Source organism: Salvelinus fontinalis, chromosome 31 (assembly GCF_029448725.1).
Source record: "Salvelinus fontinalis isolate EN_2023a chromosome 31, ASM2944872v1, whole genome shotgun sequence".
Taxonomy (NCBI): Eukaryota; Metazoa; Chordata; class Actinopteri; order Salmoniformes; family Salmonidae; genus Salvelinus; species Salvelinus fontinalis.
The window spans coordinates 34,362,464-34,384,164 of record NC_074695.1 but is presented as its reverse complement, the minus strand read 5'-3'; the positions used below and the strand labels follow the sequence as shown (position 1 = coordinate 34,384,164).

The window sequence follows — 21,701 nt, the reverse complement described above, 5'->3', positions numbered from 1 at the left end:
GAAAACAAATATTTAATACATTTTAGAATACAACTGTAATGTGGAAAAAGTCAAGGGGTGTGAATTATTTCTGAATGCACTGTAGATGAGCAAACAAATAGATGAGTGATACCCCCTCCACTTATTTGCCCATCCAGAGAATTAACCAAATATACAGATGGAGATTGTGAAACAAAATCACATTGATTTGTTAAGACTTGTCAGTCTTTTGGTCGGGAGTAGGCCTAGGCTACTAATTGACATAGAGTGAAGAGCAAAATAATCCACTTGTTAATTTTTCAATTTAACCTTTATTTAACTAGGCAAGTCAGTTAAGAACAAATTCTTATTTACAATGACGGCCTACACCGGCCAAACCCGGACAATGCTGGTCCAATTGTGCACCGCTCTATGGGACTCCCAATCACGGCCGGTTGTGATACAGCCTGGATTTGAACCAGGCTTGAAGCTTTTGACCCTCTCCACTGTGGCCCTGTCGATGTGGATAGGGGCGTGCTCTCTCTGCTTTCTCCTGTAGTCCACGATCAGCTCCTTCGTTTTGTTGAGGGAGAGGTTATTTTCTTGGCACCACTCCGCCAGAGCTCCCACGTCCTCCCTGTAGGCCGACTCGTCATTGTTGGTAATCAGGTCTACCACTGTTGTCGTCAGCAAACTTGATGATTGAGTTGGAGACCTGCATGGCCAAGCAGTCATGGATGAACAGGGAGTACATTAGGGGGCTGAGCACGCATTTCTGTGGGGAGTGGTTCAGACCCAGGGCCCTGAGCTTAGTGATGCGCTTGGAGGGCACTATGGTGTTGAAGGCTGAGCTGTAGTCAATTAACAGCATTCTGACATAGGTATTTAGGGTCAGTCTGCAGTACAATGGCGATTGCGTTGTCCGTGGATCTGTTGGTGTGTCCACAATGTAAAGTGGTAGCTAGGTCTGTCACAATTCTTGGATCATCTTAATGTTAGATCATTGCCGTCATCCTTAATCTCTTTTGGGCCTATTCAGAATTATAAGCGGGCGCAACTCTTCACTTAATCTTTCATTGATGTCAATGGGAGACTGGTGCGAACATTCAAGTCGGATCGCAATTCCTAATTTGTGTCTCTCCACAGGTGGCTGATAGAGGTGAACGCCTCTCCCTCTCTCACCGCCAGCAGCAAAGAGGACTACGACATGAAGTGTTGTCTGCTGGAGGACACCTTACACATCGTGGACATGGAGGGCAGGTAGGGAGTGGGGAAAGGATACTCAACCCAGGGCCAACATGCCTACTGGTTTCCTTCTTTGCTTTTGATTTAGACCTTGGAAATCAAGATTCTCAGGCCAATCTGTGACATTATTTGGGTTTTAAAGTAACGCTCCAGGGAAAATATAATTTTTAAAAGCTCATTCTGTGAACTCATAGCCAAATAAGTTTGTTGACTCACAAGTCCTTTACTTTGTGGCCAAAGCATAAATTAGATAATAACCACTGTAATACCCCTCCTCAAACCTGTATCTGAAACAGACTGTTTCAAAAAGTTGACCTCTCACACTTTGGCCGATATGTCTCATTGGCTGAACAAGCAAATCAACTGTTCAGACAGGGGTTCACAGAAGGGGGGGGGGGGGGGGGGTAATCTATTTCACTCATATTGTATAGGTCATATTTCCTAGAAGATCTGGACAGCTAAAATACTGGACAGCTACTGAAAAATCCACAGACAAAATGGCCCCCTAGTGATAGAGCTGAATATCTCTGGATTAGGGTAGACGTCATTATGATCCTTTGTGGCAGGGTTGTGGGCAGTTCCATTTCAATTCAGTTAATACAGGAAGTACAGAAATTTCAATTGGAATTTCTTTCTTATTGAATTTGAGTTTACCAATTTGAGAAACCAGTAGGCATGAATTTGAGTTTTCCCTTTTTTAAAAGGGAAACCACACTACAGGTTCAACTCAGAATGTTTACTCTGTATTAACATTAACTGTGTTACACCTGACATACCCTATAAGCTCCAGTGCAGACTGCAATTGTCACTAGATATTGACCTAACCTCAAAATATACAGTATCAACATTCTGAGTGACCCGCAGTGTGGTTGCCTTTAGTGATGGAATTGGATCCATATATTGGCTTGCTCCTTTCCTACCTTCGTTACTTTCCACTGATGAAAAGACTTGATTGGTAGTCTCCCTGTGCAGATGGAGTACCTCTCGCATGAACAATGTTCCAACATACATGTCTGCACCGATACAAACGTCCAGTTGCTATAGTCGGAAATGGACAGGAAAGCAGGAAATCCAGCTTTCTTACTTCACTGCCTTTTCCGATTGTACCCTGGTATAAATATCCCCACCGGACACAAAATTAGTAGCTAGCTAGATGGAGCTGGCAGAGAATATCTTCAATATGTATTTTCCAAGTTAGTAGTTTGCATGAGCCATGACAGCGAACATTAGTGTTACAAGCTTTCCACCACTGACTGGCTGTGGCTATAATTAATTAGCCTAGCTATCTGCGTTCACGTTGGGTCCACCTCTTTCATGTTTCCGAGGTGATAATATATCAAGGGCACAATTCCCGCCTGCATTTTAAGCTGAGCCTACCCAAATGTATGATTTGTTGGGAGAGTTGTCTGTCTGAAGAGCACCCTCCCTGGAAGATTTTTTTCTCCCCTTTCGAAGTTGCCAAGAAAATCCCCTATTGTTCCCAGACCTAAGGCAACAGCACTTCCCGAGACTACTTAATAGGGGAAAGTGATTTGGTGATATTTTTCCTATCATCTATATTCTCTCTTTGGTTGTTGTCTTTAGATTGACTGGCAGAGAAAAGAGGGTTGGTGGTTATGACCTTATGTGGAACGATGGACCTGTCTACAGAGAAGATATCAACCTAGAGACACTGGGCAGCGCCTGTTTCACTGCAAACACACACCTCGGTAAGTCTGGCTTAAACTGTTACTCTCAGTCACCACACTTGGGTTCAAGTTCGTCTCAAGTCAAACAAAAAAGCCTCATAGAAAATGATTGGCTCTTAACCATGAATTTTTACACTTCAATACATTTGCTTGTCACCTTAGAGAGAGCATAATATCAGATTGTGTTTTGACAACTGTTTTCCCCACAACAGGCTGTGTAAACGACAGAAAGAAGCAACTCCGTCAGCTTCTAAAACCATTTCCTGGGAAGAAGAGGATATGACGCACTACCCAAAAATATTTTCCAATTGAAACCAACACGCCTACATATCACCACCATTATACAGTTTCCAGCAATATTTCATAAATATGTATTTTCTTACAACCTCACTCATAGATGGTAAGGTCACACTCACTCAATGATATCACTCAATGATTCAGTGCAAAGCATATTTATTTCTATGCCTTACAAACAACTGCATTCAACATTGAGAAAATATGCACCACTTTCTGTGTGCGTGTGAGAATGTTTACGACAACTCTACTCCCTGATCTATGGCTTTACATTAATATTGAATAAATAAAGTGCAATTTAACACAGTATGACTATTACATGTATGTAGCGCTTCAATTAATAAATTCCACATAAAGTACAATACATTGATAGACGTTCTAATGTAAACAAATGGAATAACTGTTAAATTATGCAAAAAAATATACATTCAGCTTTTTTGCTTAACATTTTTCCTACCCAAAACTGTAAACATAAATGTCAATGACAAATGCGAATCAAAATGTGATTAACACAATATCTATCATAAATAGAACTATGGTATACAAAATTTGGAAAAATACGCATTTACATTCGTAGCAAACATTAGACTGTCTCTCTTGAACAAAAAAAAGAGCTTAGCCCTATGCAAATTATACTTGTAATAGACAATGTCAATTAAAGTCTATTCAAACAAGAGAAAGCCCTTACACAAGTATACCTTGAATAGAGTATATCATTCATATTGAACCAATAAACCATCATTCCAACAATATCACAAAGTGTGTGTCTCTCCGTATTCAACAATTTAACTCTTAGACACAGAAACAAATGAGGCACCAAAGAAAGATACATGATGGTCAAGCAACAAAGAAAAACATATAGTGAGAGAATAAAGGAACAAATACATTCCAACACCAAAAACAGCTCCACTAGACCGATGATGATGGCTATTTTGAGTGAACCTCAGGCTCTGTGGATCAGCCTACTTGCTGACTAAATAATTAATGGTCGACTAATAATAGGCCTATATGTTGTCTACTTTTCAACATCAATAACCTGTACTAACAAAAATGGCTGTACAGTGCAAAGTGCCTTGAGCCAACGTCTTCAGTTTGCCTAAAAGCCTTAATTGATTACAGTCTGAAATAAACATGTTTGGAAAGAATATTTGCTCCACACATTAGATCATAATATCAGATATCATGGTCCAAGCTCCATGTAAAGGCTTGTGTGTATTGCCCAAACCAAAATTGTTACAGTGCAAGATTGTTACAGTACAACATGTTGGCAATGTTTTTATTCTTTGACCTATTAAAATATCACTTAAAATCAAGTCTACATGAAATAGATGATTATATATATTTTATTTGACCTTTTGAAAGTTGCAAACAGCTAGCGTAGTGATTTAAACAGCAGCAAAACAGTAAAAAGAGCCTTCAGAAAGTATTCACACCCCTTGACATTTTCCACATTTTGTTGTGTTAGATAGAGCCTGAATTTAAAATGGATTAAATTTAGATTTTGTATCACTGGCAGAGCCTGTTTCACTGTGGAATTATGTTTTTAGATCATTTTTACAAATTAATTACGGATGAAAAGCTTGAGTTAATAAGTATTCAACCCCTTTGTTATGGCAAGCCTAAATAAGTTCAGGAATTTCAAACAAATATTTGACCACAAATTCCAGGGATGTTTTCCAATGCCTCGCTAAGGGCACCTATTGGTAGATACACATTTTAAAAAGCAGACATTGAATATCCTTTTGAGCATGGTGAAGTTATTAATTACAATTTGGATGGTGTATCAATACAGTGTAGTCACAATGTAGTCACTTCAAAGATACAGGCGTCCTTCCTAACTCAGTTGCCAGAGAGGAAGGGAACCGCTCAGGAATTTCACAATGGGACCAATGGTGACTTTAAAACAGTTACAGAGTTTCATGGCTGTGATAGGAGAAAACTGAGGATGGATCAAGAACATTGTAGTTACTCCACAATACTAACCTAAATGACATAGTGAAAAGAAGGAAACCTGAACAGAATACAAATATTGCAAAACATGCATCCTGTTTTACAAATATTGCAAAACATGCACAAGGCACTAAAGTACTATTGCAAAAAAAAAATGTGGCAAAGAAATTAACTTTATATCCTTAATACAAAGCATTATGTTTGGGGAAAATCCAACACATCACTGCATACCACTCCATATTTTCAAGCATGATGGTGGTGGTTTCATCATGTTATGGGTATGCAGCAGCATACCACCCTGCATACCACTGCTGGCTTGCTTCTGAAGGGTTGGTCCTGGTCAGTCTCTGGATGGGAGACCAGATGCTGCTGGAAATGTGGTGGAGGGCCAGTAGGAGGCACTCTTTCCTCTGGTCTAAAAAATATCCCAATACCCCAGGGCAGTGATTGGGGACACTGCCCTTTGTAGGGTGCTGTCTTTCGGATGGGACGTTAAACTGGTGTCCTGACTCTCTGAGGCACTCCCATGGCACTTATTGTTAGAGTAGGGGTGTTAACCCTGGTGTCCTGGCTAAATTCCCAATCTGGCCCTCAAACCATCATGGTCACCTAATAATCCCCAGTTTACAATTGGCTCATTCAACCCTCTCCCCTGTAACTATTCCCCAGGTTGTTGCTGTAAATGAGAATGTGTTCTCAGTCAACTTACCTTGTAAAATACCAGAAAGAAAAAAAATGCTTGTCATCAACAAGGACTGTGGAGTTCTTTTTAGGATAATAGAATATACTATGCACAGGCAAAATCCAAAAGGAAAACCTGGTTCAGTCTGCTTTCCAACAGACACCGGGAGACAAATTCACCTTTCAGCATGACAATAACCTAAAAGTTGCTTACCAAGACAACATTGAATGTTCCCAAGTGACCTAGTTACAGTTTTGGCTTATAATCGGCTTGAAAATCTAGGGCAAGACTTGAAAATGGCTGTCTAGCACTGATCAACAACCAACTTCACAGAGATTTTTTTAAATTATAATGTGCAAATATTCTACAGTCCAGATGTGCAAAGCTCTTAGAGACTTACCCAGAAAGACTCAAAGCTGTAAATCGCTGCTAAAGGTGATTCGAACATGTATTTTTTTTTATTTAACTAGGCAAGTCCGTTAAGAACAAATTCTTATTTACAATGACGGGGGACTGCAGTGACGCCCCTTGTACTGAGATGCAGTGCCTTAGACCGCTGCGCAACTTGGGAGCCCCATTGACTCAAGGGTGTGAATACTTACGTAAATGAGATGTTTCTGTATTTAACTTTCAATACATTTGCAAACATTTCAAAAAACATGTTTCCACTTTGTCATTATGTGGCATTTTATGTAGATGGGTGAGAGAAAAAGATAGATTTCATCCATTTTGAATTCAGGCTGTAACACGACAAAAAGTAAAAGGATATGAACACTTTCTGAAGGCACTGTATATTATATAGAACTTTATCAAGCATAACTTTAAGCTCCTGTACTGAGCCAGGAAATGTGGTTATTTTGCAATAAAGTGAACATTCTTTGCTTTTCCATTCGCTTTGGCAGACAACGGTGCCTTGAAGAGAGAGAGTGGCTCTTTTACTGTTCTTTTAACCCCACTTTTAGATGCCTGACTTCCTGTTTCTGTCCTCTGACAGTCTTTCTCGAACCTCTTGATCGTGTTAGACTCTCGTTTACTTCCAGAGTGTGTGTATTTCTCCACACCTGCCTTAGCCGTACTGGACTCCTTCCTCACCTCGGCTTCCGAATTGGCTCTGGCGCGGCCTTTCTTCACACCGGCATGACCTGTACCGTTAGTGCCTGGCTCCTGGGCGGGTTTGCGGATGTTGCCAACCGCCTGCATGTGTCTGACGTGGCTTCTTCCTGCCGAGGGGCTACCTGGAGTCTGTCCTCCTCCACTGCAGCCTGTAGCCCTACTCTCAGAGGAAGTGACCCGGCTCTCACTGCTGCTCCTCTTCGGGGGAACCCCGGGCCTGGCTCGGCGCTCCAGCAGGGGACTGAGGCGCGAGTGGCGCTGGTAGGCGTAGGAGGAGCAGCTCCCGTTGCACAGAGGGTAGCGGATGTGACAATGGGGGCAGACAGGGAGGCGGGCGAGCTGCTGTGCTGCCAGCGAGGGGGGGTTGTGAGGGGCAAACGGGAAGGCGCGCTGACACTGCCGCAGGCCTTTGGGGGAGCTGAGGCGGCTGGGTGGCGCCGTGTGGGGCCGAGGTGCGTTCGTGGTGGTGGCAGAGGGGAAGCCCAGGGCCCTAGGACGGCCCCCCGCAGGTCGGCAGGTCTCCGCCTGCACAGTCTGGATCTGGAGCCACTCCAACTGCAGCAGCCTCTCCAGGTACTTCTCCAGGGGCCCCACAGGTTTGGGGCGAGGTGCGCCTCGGCCCTCCGTGTGGAGGAACACAGCCAGCTGGCGTAGGCTCCAGGTGTTGAAGGGAGGAGGCAGGAAGTCAGGGTAGTTGTAGCTGACGCTCTCATTGTCGCTCGTGGCCCCGTGTGGTCCTGGGAAGGCTGGGGGGAAGTCGCTGGAGTTGATCACTTCAGCACGGAGGTTGAGATGGGGTGGGGTGCAGGGGGTACAGGGGGAGGGGAGTACAGGTAGTCTCTCTGAGTCTGACAGGTCACTGGCGCTGTCCGAGTCGACTTCCTTCTGCTCAAACTGCCTGAGAGACTCCAGGGTGGGGACTTGAGTGTGTGTGTGAAGCCGCATTGGCCCCTGGCGCAGCCCAGGTATAGGGGAGAGGGGCAGAGAGAGAGCTTTCCGACTTCGGCCCAGTACCCCATGGTTCTGATCTAACTCACCGCAACATGGGGACGTTCGCTGAACCTCTCGCTTCTCCTGCCTCTGTGTGGAGGAGTGTGTGTGTGGTTTAGACTTCAAGCCTCCTTCTTGAGGGCTGTGGAGAGTTAAAGTGTTAAGGATTTGACTGGACTGAGTCATTTTAAGAAAGGGTTCCCCTATAAACTTACCTTGCCAGTTTGCTAGTGTTTCGAGTAGTGCCAGATTTGACTCTGCTTCCCTTTGAATGAATGCCCTGAGGAGAAAATGTACCATATAAGTTATTTGCCAAACACTAGTCTGGTTATTAATGGTAATTGAGCACATAACAAGACCTCATGATCTGCAAGACCTGCAAGATGATTTCACCACCAGTCACTCACCCTCTGGATTGTCGACACAGTGTCCTTATCCTGACCTGGAAGGGCATTCTTGAGCTGAGCTCCTGCCTTCTTCACCTTGTTAGCTTTCTTTGAACTGTTGAAACAAGAGAGTGGAGTGAGGAGACAGGAGAGAGTTTGTAATTATCTCTTTGCACTATACGCAATTTGGAGTGTTCCTGCATGTGGGCTTTCCTGAATTTGCAGGAACCCCTCTTTATACTTCTATTGGTCACTTTTTAAGCTGCAACTCCAGTATACAGGCAGGAGGCGGTGGCGCGCCAGTACAGTAGGTGGCAGTAATGCACCATAACGTTGGATGCCAACCGCCAATAAACCCCACAGAAGAAGAAGTGCCTGTCGGGCATTGCTTTCCTGCAGTTATGTTAACGATGGCAGGTGTTCGACAAGTGTTAGCGAAGGACACTGGATGCTAGGTAGCTAACTAGGACACCGGCGGTACATAGAAAGCAGGATGCGGGATATGTAGGTAGCTAGCACACTGTTTCCCCGCAGTTCTGTTAACCACGGTGAGGGCAGCAGGTGTTCGGCAGGCGTTTAGGCCTCGAACACACCGACTGCGTCATTGCGTTTCGATACACTAGAAGTACATTCATTTCCAATGGAACGCTGCATTTGCCTTGCAGCATTGCGTTGCAGAGGCAGTTGCAGTGCGTTCTGTGTGGTGCATACGTTCGATAAATTTTTATAAATAAAACTCATACAATTTGATGCATACGTTCGATTTATCAAATTATCAAATTGTATGAGTGGACTTGACAAAAAGGAGCAAAATATGAATGTAGATTTTTTTGTTGTTGCACACATTCAGTAAAAATTTGGGATTACATAAAAACAGTTTGATTGCATAATTTCTTTACATTTTTTATTTATTTATTTGCCAAGTATATTATTTATTCGATGACATCCTCAAATTAATTGTGAGAGCCTATAATATAATTTCCCTCCAAAATGCAGTTTTGGAGCGAAATGCAATAATAAATAGTCAAGATAGGCAGAGTAGGCTCTTTCAACAATGAGACCAACGTTGAGGTAGGTGGTCTTGATCGCGCTGTTGGGCCGGGACCAGCCCCGCCCGAAAGCGCAGGTCTGTGTGGGTTCAGAGATGGTTAAAGTCCCGAAAGCAGACAGGGGAGTTCCACCGTCTAATTCAAGAGCTTCGACTGTTTGGAGAGGAATTCCGATGTTACTTTCGTCTGGACCGAAGCCCGTTCGATCACCTACTCCAGATGGTTGGAGCCATGATCGCCCGGATGGATACCAACTACCGGGAGTCCATCAGCCCAGTTGAACGCCTGGCGATTTGTCTAGGTTAGCTAGCTAGCTAACGCTAACTAGCCACATCTAGCACAAGCTCACTACTAAACTGACCTGGCAATCCTACTATCGTGGACACTTGTCTCCAAGCAGCATTTTTTGTGTTTATGTCCCTGTAGCTGTCAGCAGTTGTGTCAAAAAGACACGGTTTTGAGGATACTGCGAAAATGATTCTCTCCTCCATGTGTCCAACCGCATGCGACCATTTGCAAAAGGTACCTGCATCAGTATAGTTGCCTAGCTGCGCAAAATGTTATGCAGCAGTGATGCAATGACGCAGTCGGTGTGTTCGAAGCGTTAGAGAAGGAGTAAATCCATTTGAATTCAATCACATTTTGTGATTGCGTCAAACAGTATGCGTAGCTGGCTTGACAGAAATGGTAGCAGAAGGTGAATGTTTAACTTTTGTTGCACGCATCCACATTATGCTGCATACTGTTTTGCCCCAACAACAGTATCTGTGTGATCAAGGCGTCCCGCACGCAACTCTGACGCTTCGATTGCGCGAAATAGTACGCAGCATCATCTGGATATGTATGCAACAAAAGTTCAACATTCACCTTCTGCTACCATTTCTGTCAAGCCGTCTACACATACAGTTTGACGCAAACGTTCGATAAATCCAACTTATGCACCACACCGAACGTGCTGCAACTGCCTCTGCAATGCAATGCTGGGAACACAACGTTTAATTGGAAATGAATGTAATTCTGGTGTACCAAAATGCAATGATGTCGGTGTGTTTGACACGTTAATGCTTTGCAGTTGTGCATCCTGATGTACTATGCTGACTGCTCCCTTTTATGTACTCTTTTGTACATACATTCTGTTTATATTTCAATAAAGTTTATTGTGACGTGCTGGCCACCTACTCCTCTTCTTTCTTTTACATTAAAAGGTACAACAATTTTTAGAATGTTTATTCAATTTATTTATGAAATTATAACATTTTGACAACCCTGTTTGTAAGCTTTTAAATGATATCAACCATTTACTGTATATTTTCCAGTGATGAAGACATTAATGTCTCTTGGTATGGTGGGGTATGGGAAATGGGTCAACTTCGAGCACCTCTATCTCCTGAATGATTTGGCATTCAGGTCCAAAAAGTAACTTACTGACCATTTCTTCCATGGGCAAACATGTATACAAAGTTTTATTTCAATCAAAAGCGAAGCTGTCAAAAAGTGATTGAATTCATATGATTTTACCCGAAGGACAAGTGGTGCTAGCTAGGACTCCAGCGGTACACAGTAGGCAAGAGGCTGGATAGGTAACTAGCTAGCACAGCAGTATAGTGTACTTCGCCCCCACCTGTCAGGGCACTGTTTTCCCGCAGTTCTGTTAACGACGGGCAAGGGCAGGTGTTCGGCATGCAGGCGCGAAGGACACTGTATGCTAGCTAGCTAGGACTCTGGCGGTACACAGCAGGCAGGATAGGTAGCTAGCTAGAACACCAGTAGACAGTGTCCTCCGCCCCTGAAAAACATCAATTATACTTTTATTTCCCATTTGACCCAGATTTTAATAACATAGACAATCAGGGGAAATCCAGAATATCAAAAGTGTCACACAAGCTTGAAGATGTCTTGCTCTTTGGGAGGGGGCGTGCCTGCAGATGCAGGAATGCCCACATGCAGAAACAATTGCAGGCCGCAATTACACACTATTGGGAAATTGTGGGGAATGCATGAATTATCAACCCAAAAAGTGCTAGCTAGCTCTTTTACTCCTGAGGTGCTGACCTGTTGCACCCTCTATACACCCCCCCCCCCCCCCTCCCTATTTCTATGGGCACAAAGACTGTTCATGACACAAACTGTTCACACCCCTCTTGTTGGCATAGAGAAGTTTGCAGGTTTAAAGCTTATGTCCTGTAATTCTACACATTTTGTCATGAAGTGCAGATAAAAAAAATACTTTTAAAGCTAATTTTCTTGCAATTTTATACATTTTACCACGCCTAATGTATATTCATATGAAATTTGAGTGACTCGAACATTACTACAGTTTTGGAAACCACTGCTATATATATAAGCACTGTGATTATTATTTAACCCTGCTGGTCATCTATGAACGTTTGAATATCTTGAAGAACGATCTGGCCTTAATGGCCATGTACCCTTATAATATTAACCCGTACAGCCAGAAAAGGAATTGCCACCTCTCAGAGCCTGGTTCCTCTCTAGGTTTCTACCAGCCACTGTGCTTCTACATCTGCATTGCTTGCTCTTTGGGGTTGTAGGATGGGTTTCTGTATAAGCACTTTGTGACAACTACTGATGTAAAAAAGGCTTTATAATACATTTGATTGATTACCTCGTAATCGGTCCGTTATTTTCAGAATTTTTCGTACGTATCTTCTCTTTGGAAACAACGCGTTTCAATGCCGTGGAGGCAGTGCGTTCCTGCATAATGGGGCCCATGATCCTGGAGCTCAAGGGCAGCTGCTTTCAGTCCAATGCAACGGAATAATGTCCTACTGTAGCTATAGATGCCAACCTAAATCCCATATGAGGTACTCTATGTCGAGGGTAAAATCGTCCATATTATCGAAAGTGATGCAGTGCATAATGCGCATATCAGCAGTCTATTCCCGTGCGAAAACAAATACTGTAATAATATTCCAGTTTTTTCAAGGGTTTACTGCCGTGTCGTGTACGGCAGCTAACGTAAGCCCCCGATCAATATAACAACTGTATCCTAAATTCGCTTCCACTATCAATGTGTCGAATAGGTTTGTTTACTTGCTGCGGTCCCTGTCTGGCACTGTTCTGTAGCCCACTGCTGGGATGCGTTCAGTTCATTAAACGATTTGCTACGTTGCATAACGTACACGTTTCCCCAAAACGCTGCGCACCGTTCTTCAACATTATTTGAAGTGTGTTTGCTCCCGTTTGACAGGTGTGATCAATATGTGTCTGCCCATTTCAAATCGCAAAACTCGTGCAGCACACAATCGTCCCCTATGCCACCATAGCCTATTCACAACATTCAACTGGTCGTTCAGAACAGGACCGTTTACAACACAACGCTTAGTTCTGCTGAATGCGGCCCTGTTATGTTAGCAGAGGAGAGCATTATGGGAATTGATGTCATTACAACTGACGCTTTAAACACACACATGCTGTATTGTTTTCTGTATTTAATCCTTAACCATACAGACGTTTAAATGTGTTTCAGGTTCAGTAGGTACATTTATGTTAACTTATAATGCACACTAAAACGCTGACAAATATTACTATCATGAGCTCAACCACTGCATTTCCCGTAAGACAGACAACCTGATAAAATCAGGTCTGTCATTGGCATGGCAAAATTAAAGTATGTGGGCGCATCTTCGATGATCTACACATTGTGAGTTTTGCATCCGGGATAGGCCATCTGTGTGTTGGCTACATGAGTATTTACCCACATGTTGTGCGAATCAGTCCGCGTAATCACACGCACGCGAATGGCCAACTACGAAATATATAGGCTGCTAGTAAATGGAGGATCAGTCTTCGGCTTCAACCTACAAAATATAGCCTACTTGACAATCACTACATACTTCGTACAAATGGTGAGCTGTTGTGATTTGTTCATTCGTTTTTATTGAATAAGCCAACCATTTCAAGTGATCAACATAAGAATATAATATTTATTTCCTGACTCGAGAGGATACGCCATAGACTGTAGAAAGACGCCAAGTCTTCCTTTCTGTCTGAAAGTGAAGTCGCACCATAAAGACCGAGGCTGTGTTTGAGAGCAACAAAACCGTGTTGTATCATGGGTAGAGTGTGACTGCCTGATCTACAAATAATGAGTCATTATGGTGTAAGGTGATTTGCAGATTATGTTAATAAAGTCTGATTTAAAAAACATACGACAGCAAAGATTTTTATAACTAAACCAAGACAGACCACAGCCTCTCGTTTCCAATAGAAACAAATGAGTCATAGTGGGCAGAACAAGCAAGGAGGTGGGCAGAGCCAGCGAGATCCTATTTGCCTGTTCTAGCAGACGTCTGCATATTTCCGTTAGGGAACGCACAATCTGTGAAGCGCGCGTGTGCAATAACGCAATTCGCCTTTGCACACTCTCTAAGCAACGCGATTTTATTTTTGCAAATGTTAAAGTCTAAAATACTTAATCCACTCTGTTTAAAACAGATTCTAGTTTTGGGAACAGAAAGCTGTATTGAGATCAAATGTTTAATCGATGAGAAATCCATCTCCTTCCATCTTCTCCCACTGCTTGCTACTAGGCTTCCTCTCACTTCCATATTTGGTAGTGAGTGGAAATTCCAAGCGGATGCTCCACATGTGTACATCCGGTGAAATATCTGTCTCATTGTTCTATCTGTGACAATAGTCCGTTTGAAAAAGGTAAAGGGTACAACATTTCCAAAACATCAGACTCTTGCCATGGTTAACCCAGGGATATTCAGTCTGAAAGAAGTCTGCCTAAAAAATATGCAAGACTCTACAAGCCAGAATGTTGGATAAAATGAGATTTACCGTTGTCAGTGCTGTTGGTTCTTTTGACAGTAGGAGAAGGAGAAAGTGTAATTTACCTGACTTTTTGCTGCGGTGGTAGGTTCTGTCACTTGTATGTTCAATCTCCTGATGTAATGCGCGTGATGAACAATATGTAAACAATAGCTTAATGTAACCGAAGGTAGTCAACCGAAGCACGTTTCCTTGCAATCAGCTGGGAGTGTTTGTCAAATTTGCCAGCTGATAGCGTGGGACAATGTTCGGTCTGTGGTTTGGTTAGGCTCGGCCATATTGTACAAGTGTTTGTCGCATGCGAAAAACTGATATACAGGATAGCATAGTGAAGGTTGGGTTGATAAGGCTTCCCTGTGGATATTTTGTATCAGATCAAACAAGCGGGGAGAGGCTGCCCGTTGTCACAGTTCCAAGATCAGTCAGAAGCGTCCAGTTAACTTTACCCCAATGAATCTTAAAACGGAACTTTGATCCGCATGAAATACTATTGATATCCTTCGCCACTGTCGTTTTACGACAGATATTTAGATCCAGTCATGACCAGGGGTGTAGTGCTACCGGACAACACTGGGCCAATTGTGAGCTGCCCCATGGGACTCCCGGTCATGGCGGGTTGTGACACAGTCTGGGATCGAACTGGGATCTGTAGTGACGCCTTGCCTTAGACCGCTGCGCTACTTGGGAGGCCCCTGTAGTAAGGATTTATGTTTACTACTTGGTCAATTGATTTGATAGCATGTTTAATCTATGCAACTAAATTCTATGAATGGATAGTTCACCTGTTTTCTTTTATCCTGTAGTAGGGTATATTGTATCCATCTGTTCAAGCTAATCAAAATTGATTTATGATACAGTGTGTAAGCTACACAAAATGCTTACTCGCAATAAAGCTATCCTCATAAACAGTGCAATGATAGTAAGCTATTTGTATTTACATTAGGCTATAGCCTACAAATAGATGTACCATGTAGTCGTAGGCCTATTAGGCTGTAGGCCTACTGCAAGTGATTGTTGTTTGTTCCTGAACTGGGCGAATGGCAGAGCTATCCTTCAGCACCACAAGTTGGTTCAACTTCTTTAACGTCATTGCGCGATTCTGGCGCTGTCCTTTCAAGTCCACAAAGGGCGCTCCAATCGCTTAAAATGACATCTCATCAAGATCTGTTGCCTACGCAATAGTCATACTCATCACTTCTTATTATTACAAATAGAAAAGTATCACTTCTCACAATGGTGCTTGTTTAGTAAAGTTAGATCAAAGCTGAATCAATCTTTTGCAAGATCACAATGATTCATTTGCATTTTACATAACAGAACCGAATATAATAACATAGTAGGCCTATAACATTAGTTACACCAAAAACGCCTAATTTCAAATTATATTTTAGGATGGTTAGCTGAAGTTGACCATACAGTGCATTCGGAAAGTATTCAAACCCCTTTACTTTTTCCACATTTTGTTATGTTACAGCCTAAAATTGATTTTTAAAATGGATTATTTTTATTTCTTATCCTCATCAATCTATACACAATAATACCCCATAATGACAAAGCAAAAACAGGATAATTATTTTGTGTGCAAATGTGTTAAAAATAAATACGTTGTTTACATAAGTATTCAGATCCTTTGCTCTGAGACTCGAAATTGAGCTCAGGTGCATCCTCTATTCATTGATCCTCCTTGAGATGTTTCAACAACTTGATTGGAGTCCACCTGTTGTAAATTCAATTGATTGGACATGATTTGGAAAGGCACACACCTGTCTATATAAGGTCCCACAGTTGAAAGTGCATGTCAGAGCAAAAACCAAGCCATGAGGTTGAAGGAATTGTCCGTAGAGTGCTGAGACAGGATTCTGTCAAGGGCGTTGGTCAGGGAGATGACCAAGAACTCGATGGTCACTCTGACAGAGCTCCAGAGTTCCTCTGTGGAGATGGGAGAACTTTCCTGAAGGACAACCATCTCTGCAGCACTCCGCCAATCAGGCCTTTATGGTAGAGTGGCCAGACGGAATCCCCTCTTCAGTAAAAGTCACATGACAGCCCGCTTGGAGTTTGCCAAAACAAGATTCTTTGGTCTAATGAAAACAAGATTGAACTCTTTGGTCTGAATGCCAAGCGTCACGTCTGGAGGAAACATGGCACCATCCCTACGGTGAAGCGTGGTGGCAGCATCAGGACCTCAGACTGGGGCGAAGGTTCACCTTCCAACAGGACAACAACCCTAAGCACACAGCCAATAAAATGCAGGAGTGGCTTTGGGACAAGTCTCTGAATGTCCTTGAGTGGCCCAGCCAGAGCCTGGACTTGAACCCAGTCGAGCATCTCTGGAGAGACCTGGAAATAGCTGTGCATTGATGCTCACCATCCAACCTGACAGAACTTGAGAGGATCTGCAGAGAAGAATTTGAGAAATCCCCAAATACAGGTGTGTCAAGCATGTAGCGTCATACCCAAGAAGACTTGAGGCTGTAATCGCTGCCAAAGGAGCTTCGACAAAGGACTGAGTAAAGGGTCTGAATTCTTATGTAAATGTGATATTTCTGACTTTTATTTTTAATAAATGTGCAAAAATGTAAAAAAAACGGTTTATTTTGTCATTATATGGTATTGTGTGTAGATTAAGGGGGGGCGGGGGACGATTGAATCCATTTTAGAATAAGGCTGTAACGTGGAAAAAGTGAAGGGGTCTGAATACTTTCTGAATGCACTGTACATGCACTAGTAGGCAGTATATATTCTTTGATTGAAACAAAATACAAGTGGGTGTAACGTGGTTCATTCTGCGTTGTGTACTTTTAATTAGGACGCTGCCACAACTGACGGTCTGCTAGTTGAATTCTTTTTATTTGCCCTGCACACGAAGAGACAACACACATTATGTTAACCCTTGGCGCAGTCCTAGCTCTCAGGCACCTTGCTAGCCGAAGGTCAGGCAAAAGAGAACAGTAAGGGGTACGGAAATACAGATAACCCGCGATGGGCCAAACCAAAATATACAAAACTTTTACAATCACATGTATGTACAATATTGATATGAAAAAGTGTTTGTACACCAAAGAAAAACATTAGCTATGCAGCTGTAATTAAATAAAAAATACACTGAATTATTATTAACATCCCCTCTTGACCTGGCCTATTTGAATTGGTCCTTGTGTGCAATTTGGTGCATAATCTAGGGGAACAACATCACACTGCTACATGGGTGCACAGGCTAATTCAGGAGACAGATTGTAGTTTTTATGCTCTGATATCAGGAGCTGGCAGTGAAAAGTTTGATTAAACAATTCAGAGACTGTAGCTAATAAATCAGATGACTTACATTTAAGGAGAGCAAATTGATATACAATCAACTAATCAGCTGTAACTGTCAATAGTAAAACAAAGCTTAAAACATTGAGTAAACCCAGAATACAGAAAATGAATGGGGAAGTTGCTTTCCTAATCCTCACCACTCTATGGCTGCCAGTCCACCCATTATGACATCATTGACTAGACTGGGGAAGTCCATTCTGTTCATTCTATTTCAATGCTGAATCATGCAAACCCCCCCCCCCCCCCACACACACACACACACAGGAATTTTGGGGACTGTATTTATGCTATATAAAGTCACATGTTCTGTAGCCCAGACTAGTCACACCATGAATTGTTTGTTTTACACTGGTTCTTTTTTGTGCATGTTATACAATATGTATTTGGACAGTGAAGCTAATATCTTGTCTCGATGGGTCGATGCTACCATTTTGGATTTGAGATCAAATGATGAATATGAGGCGGCAGTGCATAATGTCACCTTCTCTTTCAGCGTATTTTCATACATCTGTTTTGCCATTTAGAAATAAAAGCGCTTTAGGTAGGCCCATCTAGTCCACCCATTTTAATAGTTAAAGGGATAGTGTGAAATGTTGGCAATTAAGCCCTTTTTCTACTTACTTATGGTCAGATGAACTCATGGATAGGTCTACCATTTTAATGTCTCTGCATGCAGTTTGAGGGAAGTTGAAGGTAGTTTTGCGAGCCATCGCTAACTAGCGTTAGCACAATGACTGGAAGTCTCTGGAAGCATATAGCCAAAGATGTTTTATATCTAACCTTTCTAGAATATAATTGCGTATTTCTGTTAGGGAACACCTACTCTGTGAAGTGTGCGTGTGCAGTAACTCAATTCGCCCTTGCACTCCTAAACAACATTTTCCCAAACTTTGGCAAAGGGTAAAGTCTACAAAACGTAGTCCACTCTGTTTATTACAGGTTTTAGTTTTGGAAACAGAACTGTGTTGAGATTAAATGTTTCATCTCGGAGAAAATGTGCAGATGGGCAAATGATAAATCAATACCATGTTTGCAATTTCTTTAGCTAAATGGGTATATATTGCTTTATCATTTTCATGATTGAGTATGCATAATGCCTGCTAATTTGAAAAATAAAAAGCAAGCAAAGTGTGTGATATTTGTGCCGCGTTCACGTGCTCGCCGGAATGAGAAACTCAGACATTTCCGACTTGATAACTGGTTATACACGTGTCGCATTCAACCAGTTAGCAAGTTGGATATTTCCGAGTTTCCTATTTCTGACTAGCACGTCAACGCGACACCAAATTCCCATGGTACTATCCAGTACAATACTGACACAGAGACAAAATGTGAAGTTTCACTGTTCAAAAGCATATGGTGAAGAATGTAGTTAACACAGGATACTTTTTTATTTATTAAATGCCCTGAATGTGTTTTTACATTGCAAAACTCACCAGATTTGAGATTATGCACCCATAACTTTTTCCTTCCCTTTTTTTATAAGGTGTGAAGGACCTCTTTAATTAAACAGCATGGATTGGACTATTGGGAAGGAGAGAATTCCCTCATGTAATAGTGAACTGCCTAAGGCCTCAAAGAATGCCTCCGGAACCAACCTCACTATCAATCTGAATGAAATGCTCAGATCAAAAGCTGACGTGGAAGGGAAGCGTGTTCCAATCCGCCCACCCAACCCAAGAGCCTCTGCACCCAGGGAATTGGGGTTTAGTCGAGGCCTTTCGTGTGAGCCCATGCCCAAACCCATTATCCGAAGACGTGCACGATCTCTGTCCTCCTCCACAGAGTGGAAGAGGCACACTCGTAATGTTGGGGTGCGTTTTGTAGACTGTCTGGGCCTGGACCTAGAGGACGTTAAGGTTTTCAAAACCGGGGAGGATCCCTTTGTGCCACAACATGTCTCCTTCAGGCTTTTGATGGGTGCAGAGCTGGCTGGGGGGAAGAACTTGGAAATCTCGCTGCCGTATCTGAAGCCGGTGTTCCCTCAGCAACCCGGTGATCGACCTGAATTCTTCAGCCGCCTGCGCCAGCAGAGAGTCTGTCTGGAGAGGGTTTTGTGCTTTGACCTGGGCATCATCGGGATCACTCAGGTCCTCAACCTCCATTTTGAGAAAGAGGTGAGCGTGCGCTATTCTTTCACAGGATGGAGGTGCAGCTCAGAAACCAAGGCCTCCTGGGTATCCACCACCTGCAAGTCCTGGGATGGAACGCAGGAGCAGCTCAATTGTGACACCTTTCGTTTCCACCTGCCTGTTCCTCCCTTCCTGCTACCTGGAGCTGCCTTGGAATTTGCTGTCCGATACAAAGTGTCTGGGAAAGAGCACTGGGACAACAACGAGGGGCAAAACTATAAGTTGGTCTGCCATAGCTACAAACTGACTGTGCCCAAGGAGTGTGAGCATAGCATGGTGCACTTTATTTGAGCTCATTTAACAAGGAGCATTTACTGGTTGCTCTCATAAGTTCCAATAAATGATTTGGCCATGAGGTCAAAAACATCATCAGAACTGAGAGGCAGCAGTAGTGTTCAGAAAAAGACAGATCTGGTATATATGAATAACATGTTATTGGAGCACTCAGCCAATAGAGAAACACGTCATGGTTATCTGTGACTGTGGTGGAAGCCATGTTTTTTATTAATTCATACACATTTATTTTAACAGAGCACACCTATTAGTATTGGAGTGCATGTTTTCAAATGCAAATGCACTTTATTATATACAGTGCCTTCGGAAAGTATTCAGACACCTTGACTTTTTCCACATTTTGTTACATTACAGCCTTATTCTAAAATGGACATAAATCTACACTCAATGCCCCATAATGACAAAGCAAAAACTGTTTTTTATCAATTTGAGCTGGCCTCCCGGCCAAACTGAGAAATCGTGTGAGAAGGGCCTTGGTCAGGGAGTTGACCAAGAACCCAATGGTCACTCTGATAGAGCTCCGAAGTTCCTCTGTGGAGATGGTTGTACTTCTGGAAGTTTCTCCCATCTCTGCAGCACTCTACCAAGCAGGCCTTTATGGTAGAGTGGTCAGACGGAAGCTACTCCTTAGTAAAGACGCATGACAGCCCTCTTGGAGTTTGCCAAAAGGCACCTAAAGATTCTCTGGTCTGATGAAACCAATATTGAACTCTTTGGCCAGAATGCCAAGCGTCACAATTGGAGGAAACCTGGCACCATCCCTACTGTGAAGCGTGGTGGTGGCGGCATCATGCTGTGGTGATGTTTTTCAGCCGCAGAGACTGGGAGACTAGTCAGGATGTAGGCAAAGATGAACGAAGCAAAGTACAGAGAGATCCTTGATGAAAACCTGCTCCAGAGCACTCAGGTCCTCAGACTGGGGCGAAGGTTCACCTTCCAACAGGACAATGACCCTTAGCACACAGCCAAGACAACGCAGGAGTGGCTTTGGGAAAAGTCTCTGAATGTCCTTGAGTGGCCAAGCCAGAGCCCGGACTTGAACCAGATCTAACATCTCTGGAGAGACCTGAAATAGCTGTACAGCGACGCTCCCCATCCAACTTGACATAGCTTGAGAGGATCTGCAGAGAAGAATAGGAGAAACTCTCCAAATACAGGTGTGCCAAGCTTGTAGTTTCATACCCAATAAGACTCGAGGCTGTAATCACTGCCAAAGGTGCTTCAACAAAGGACTGAGTAAAGGGTCTGAATACTTATGTAAATGTAATATTTCAGTTCTTCAAACCAGTTTTTGCCTTGTCATTATGGGGTATTGTGTGTAGATTGAGGGGGGGAAAACAATTGTATGTATTTTAGAATAAGGCTGTAACAAAATGTGGAAAAGTCAAGGGGTCTGAATACTTTCCGAAGGCACTGTATACAGCACTTGTTCAGATAAGACTGACACAGAGTACACATTTCACTGTGGCAATGTGCCTCTGGATAATGCACTTACTTTATGGTTTCTACTTGTCGGATGTTTTAAAATAATTTTGACTTACTCTGACTCTGGTCATGTAACTGGTTGAGATTAATTTATAACAGGAAATAAAGAGTTGTCATCTTCAAGAGAAGATCAAGAGAAGATCAGCCAAGCATTTAAACTATGCTACCAAGCAGCTTTTAGTTCAAATATTACTCATGATATAAATTGAAAATATTTAGCTACTAACAAAAGAAATACACTGTTTAACTGGTCGTACTTAGAAAAGTTAATACTATTGTTTCTTGTTCTTTTTACATTAAAGCACAGTTGATGATAGAAA

At 42.7% G+C, this 21,701-nt stretch overlaps 3 protein-coding genes across 9 annotated transcripts in view; 2 read left to right on the top strand and 1 right to left on the bottom strand.

The window, feature by feature from the left end:
* Positions 1 to 4,498, top strand: part of ttll9 (tubulin tyrosine ligase-like family, member 9) — an 11,110-nt gene extending 6,612 nt beyond the window's left edge. The window contains exons 12-14 of the mRNA XM_055892337.1: positions 1,105 to 1,218; positions 2,788 to 2,912; positions 3,104 to 4,498. Of these exons, the coding sequence (XP_055748312.1) occupies positions 1,105 to 1,218; positions 2,788 to 2,912; positions 3,104 to 3,174 (310 nt within the window). The 3' untranslated portion in view covers positions 3,175 to 4,498. The remainder of the gene's footprint in view (positions 1 to 1,104; positions 1,219 to 2,787; positions 2,913 to 3,103) is intronic.
* On the bottom strand, positions 3,328 to 14,716 carry fam217ba (family with sequence similarity 217 member Ba). 3 transcript variants are annotated; one of them, XM_055892334.1, is made up of 4 exons: positions 11,982 to 12,484; positions 8,328 to 8,421; positions 8,136 to 8,200; positions 3,328 to 8,062 (listed from the first exon to the last, which is right to left on the bottom strand). In XM_055892334.1, the coding sequence occupies exons 1-4, from the start codon at positions 12,086 to 12,088 to the stop codon at positions 6,670 to 6,672; spliced, it is 1,659 nt and encodes a 552-aa protein (XP_055748309.1). In that variant the 5' UTR covers positions 12,089 to 12,484; the 3' UTR covers positions 3,328 to 6,669. The 3 variants fall into 3 exon arrangements, with proteins under 3 accessions (XP_055748309.1, XP_055748310.1, XP_055748311.1); XM_055892335.1 differs by lacking the exon at positions 11,982 to 12,484 and adding an exon at positions 14,218 to 14,716 and having other exon boundaries at positions 3,328 to 8,200; XM_055892336.1 differs by lacking the exon at positions 11,982 to 12,484 and adding an exon at positions 10,977 to 11,098 and having other exon boundaries at positions 3,328 to 8,200.
* Positions 13,055 to 21,701, top strand: ppp1r3da (protein phosphatase 1, regulatory subunit 3Da). Of its 5 annotated transcripts, none has more exons than XM_055892340.1 (3): positions 13,055 to 13,224; positions 14,676 to 14,849; positions 18,957 to 21,701. In XM_055892340.1, exon 3 carries the CDS (start codon positions 18,985 to 18,987, stop codon positions 19,891 to 19,893), a length of 909 nt encoding a protein of 302 aa, XP_055748315.1. In that variant the 5' UTR covers positions 13,055 to 13,224; positions 14,676 to 14,849; positions 18,957 to 18,984; the 3' UTR covers positions 19,894 to 21,701. The 5 variants fall into 5 exon arrangements, with proteins under 5 accessions (XP_055748315.1, XP_055748314.1, XP_055748317.1 ...); XM_055892341.1 differs by lacking the exon at positions 13,055 to 13,224 and adding an exon at positions 14,036 to 14,236; XM_055892339.1 differs by lacking the exon at positions 14,676 to 14,849 and having other exon boundaries at positions 13,057 to 13,224.

Bases quoted from the DNA above. Each gene is read 5' to 3' on its own strand.
- ppp1r3da (XM_055892340.1), top strand. From the start codon at position 18,985: ATGGATTGGACTATTGGGAAGGAGAGAATTCCCTCATGTAATAGTGAA.
- fam217ba (XM_055892334.1), bottom strand. From the start codon at position 12,088: ATGGGCCCCATTATGCAGGAACGCACTGCCTCCACGGCATTGAAACGC. The intron at 8,201-8,327 runs GTGAGTGACTGG...TTTTCTCCTCAG, and splicing joins CTGTGTCGACAATCCAGAGG to GGCATTCATTCAAAGGGAAG. The intron at 8,063-8,135 runs GTAAGTTTATAG...AACTCTCCACAG, and splicing joins AACACTAGCAAACTGGCAAG to CCCTCAAGAAGGAGGCTTGA.